The sequence below is a fragment of the Olea europaea genome, unplaced genomic scaffold (assembly GCF_002742605.1).
Source record: "Olea europaea var. sylvestris unplaced genomic scaffold, O_europaea_v1 scaffold104, whole genome shotgun sequence".
In the NCBI taxonomy this organism is placed as follows: Eukaryota; Viridiplantae; Streptophyta; class Magnoliopsida; order Lamiales; family Oleaceae; genus Olea; species Olea europaea.
This window is the reverse complement of record NW_019227738.1, coordinates 504,487-507,592: the sequence shown is the minus strand read 5'-3', so window position 1 is coordinate 507,592 and position 3,106 is coordinate 504,487. Positions and strand designations below refer to the sequence as shown.

The following is a 3,106-nucleotide window of genomic DNA, read 5'->3' as shown; positions in this document are numbered from 1 at the left end:
ACAAAATAATTTTTAGAGTGAATGAAATCTCACTAAAATAAACAAAGAATACAAAGAATTTGTATTTATAACTTTGCCAATCTTATAATGAGGTTAAACAACATTACTTAATTCTAAAGAAAAACCACATATATATAGAGAACAAATGGTGAATGTTTAAACCCAAAAAAAAAATAAAAAAATAAAAAAAAGAATTATAGATAGAAAAGAATGCTCAAAGTGCGAAACGGGCCTAAGCCAGATAACTACGCTGCTCGAGCACCAGACAACATCTCCACTACTTGAGTTCCAAGTCTTTGTTGAAATTTTGATGACACTCCTCGATTGCCAAGCTAGTGGCCAACTAACAAGATTGCGACGATTTTTCTTCCCGATCTATAATTTGATCTCTTCAAGTCTAACACAAATTCAACTTCCGATTTGTTTTCCAAATAGAACTTCAACTAAAATTTGCCAAATAAACTTCGAATATGATTCCAAATAAAATTCGAGTCACACTCTAATTCTAATATAATAAAAATGAAAATATGACCAATATATAAAAACTTGTGTCACTTCTCTTAATAAGGATCGCTTTTTAAGTTTGAAACCCGAGTCTTAATAAAGCTCTAGTTGTGACATGATTCGTTTTTGCTGAAGTACATATATGCTTAGCTGGAAATGCAATACGTTCAACCATTACAAATGCACAAGGAAAAGAGTAGAAGATATCAGTATCGAGCTAATTAGATGATCCCTTGTCGAGGCTCTACTCAACAGGAAGTACTAGAGTTTCACAAAAGCGCACACAGTTATTATATTTACTACCCTTGGACACCATACTGCAGCATCTGCAAGGTTAGCCAAAAAGGAATACATCCAAAACGTAAGTATATAGATCAGCAATATACAGCAGCTGATCAGAAGCCAGAAGCTGATCAGGATTTGAATAAATCGCTCCACTTCTTGTTGGTGTTCTCTTTCCAGATTGCATCAGACAGTCTTGAAACTTGATCATGCGAAACACAACACAAATTTCCACCAATTACGTCTTCTAAGACTGGATTCTCGATTCTGTCAGCTGGCTTGGCTACAACGCTGGAGGGCAATGCATGGCAGATACGAGTGGTTGGCGAACGAGGAATATTTTGAGGCATTGGTGAAGAGGAGAACAGCTCGATCAATTTCCGTGTCTGTCCTTTGTCTAACTCAAACCAGAAGAGCCGCCTTTCATAGTAATTTTGACCAATTACAGGTCCAAATTTGTCTTCAAACAGAGGCTGGCACCTTTTTCGGACACTGACTCGCACCTTGAAAGAAAACAGCACGATACATTCATTAATTTGCCAGACCATGTGATATAAAGCATGAAGTACCAATAATTTGTATACCTGCGCAGGATAGGCAGTTCTTTCAGTTCCCTCATTCGCAATCCATGCGTATGGATCGATATTCATCCGTCCAGGGCCTGCAGCCTCAAAGATACCGTGGAGTGTCCGATCACTATAGTTGAAGAGAAAAAGCGGTAAGCCAGTGCTGACATTCTTCACATAAGAGAAATGTCGAGCTGGTAAACCTGCTCAAGAATTTGCCAAAGAAAATTCAAAAAAAAGTCAATAACTTCAACTGGAAAACCAGAAAGTAAAGTAAGTATACATTGTGGGCTCTAGAAGAAACGCACCAAACAACTTCTTACTTAGGCATTCATCCATCGTGTGATGCTTGCAACCAAATACAACCGCACCTAGTTCATGATTTCTTAGATTCCTAGCATCTAAACTAAAATTGCCCAATGAAGAAGATTCGGATTTTTCCTTCTTCGGGGGCATCTTAGTATTTCTTTTCCGCCCCATCTGCAATTACAGGAGAAAAATAAACTAAAACTAAATGCAACAACTGAAGCTATAGGGCAAATGAAGCAACACTGGACAGCATGAATGAAAACCTTGTGCATAAATGAAAGAACAGAACAAAGCCAACCAACAGATATAACAATCGAGAAGAATACTCTACAGTGCCAACTTTTTGGCAATAAACTTTCCTTTATACTTCTATTATCTTGACAAATATCCGTACATACGACTTCCATCAAATATGGCTTTCCGCATAATTCTATATGTATCTTTGAGATCGAGTATGGAATTATGCTTACTCACTTTAAATTGAATCAATAACAAGCTTCAAATATAACATCCTACAATAAAACAGTCCATTTAAAGAAATACAAGCAGAAAACAGCAGCACAGGGGAATAAAACCATGCGAGTTCACTTGTTTTTGAAAAGTTTCTTGCTGAAACATTATAATGTTTTTCACTAAAAACAAAAATATTTGGAGGCAGTGATGGGGATTCAAGCTGGAAAAACATTAAGGTTATGTTTGGTATACAATATACAGTCGAACGAACTAAATATTCACTTGTTTTCCTTCTTTAATATTGTTTAGTACCGTCCTGTTCACCTTCCCAAACCTGCCATAAGAAGTTCAGGGACTATAAGATATGAGCTCCCTCTTGTTTATAACAACAAGATTGGAGAAAGTTTTCAAAATCACTAATAACTTAGTAACAGAGAAGACTGAGTAATCAATATAGGAACTGAACTAGGAATAGAAAATCGAAATTTAGTCTAAAAGAACTTCGATGGCATTTCAGTTCCTTCCTTAAAACTCTGATGAACCAATCTTGCAACTCATTAGAGTGGGATAAGTAAGTATATGATATACAGAGTGAAAATAAATAGAATAGCTAGCAGTTACATTACAGAAACACGTCAATCCTTCCACTGCCATTTGAATTCCGTGAATAGGAAATACATCAAAAAAACAAAAGAAAAAAAAAAAACACACACACACACACACACAATTTCAATCTAACTTCAGTACTGTAAACACTAAAAACACACAAACCATAAGTTAATTACACATGCTTTAGCCCATAAATGTCTCCCAAGAATTTGTCCTCGTCCAATCGAAACAATCCTTTCTAATATGAAGCAGATTGTACTCTGATGAAGACTTGCAACAAAAAGAAGATCAAAAACTTCATATGAAGCCTTTCTATAAACAAAATCTGCCTTCACACTAAATTAACCAGTCGATCATGCTAATTTCTAGCTAACTTAAGTATA

The 3,106-nt window shown here is 35.8% G+C and overlaps 1 protein-coding gene across 1 annotated transcript; it reads right to left on the bottom strand.

The window, feature by feature from the left end:
* Positions 1 to 678: 678 nt before the first annotated feature.
* LOC111372853 (B2 protein-like) lies at positions 679 to 2,638 on the bottom strand. The gene is made up of 3 exons (XM_022995267.1): positions 1,661 to 2,638; positions 1,371 to 1,555; positions 679 to 1,289 (listed from the first exon to the last, which is right to left on the bottom strand). The coding sequence occupies exons 1-3, from the start codon at positions 1,830 to 1,832 to the stop codon at positions 918 to 920; spliced, it is 729 nt and encodes a 242-aa protein (XP_022851035.1). The 5' UTR covers positions 1,833 to 2,638; the 3' UTR covers positions 679 to 917.
* Positions 2,639 to 3,106: the final 468 nt, after the last annotated feature.

What these genes read in the sequence shown, in the direction of transcription:
- LOC111372853 (XM_022995267.1), bottom strand. Translation starts at nt 1,832, where the DNA reads ATGGGGCGGAAAAGAAATACTAAGATGCCCCCGAAGAAGGAAAAATCC. An exon ending in CCTAAGTAAGAAGTTGTTTG is followed by an intron (nt 1,556 to 1,660) that starts GTGCGTTTCTTC and finishes ATTCTTGAGCAG; the next exon opens with GTTTACCAGCTCGACATTTC. An exon ending in GAACTGCCTATCCTGCGCAG is followed by an intron (nt 1,290 to 1,370) that starts GTATACAAATTA and finishes TTTTCTTTCAAG; the next exon opens with GTGCGAGTCAGTGTCCGAAA.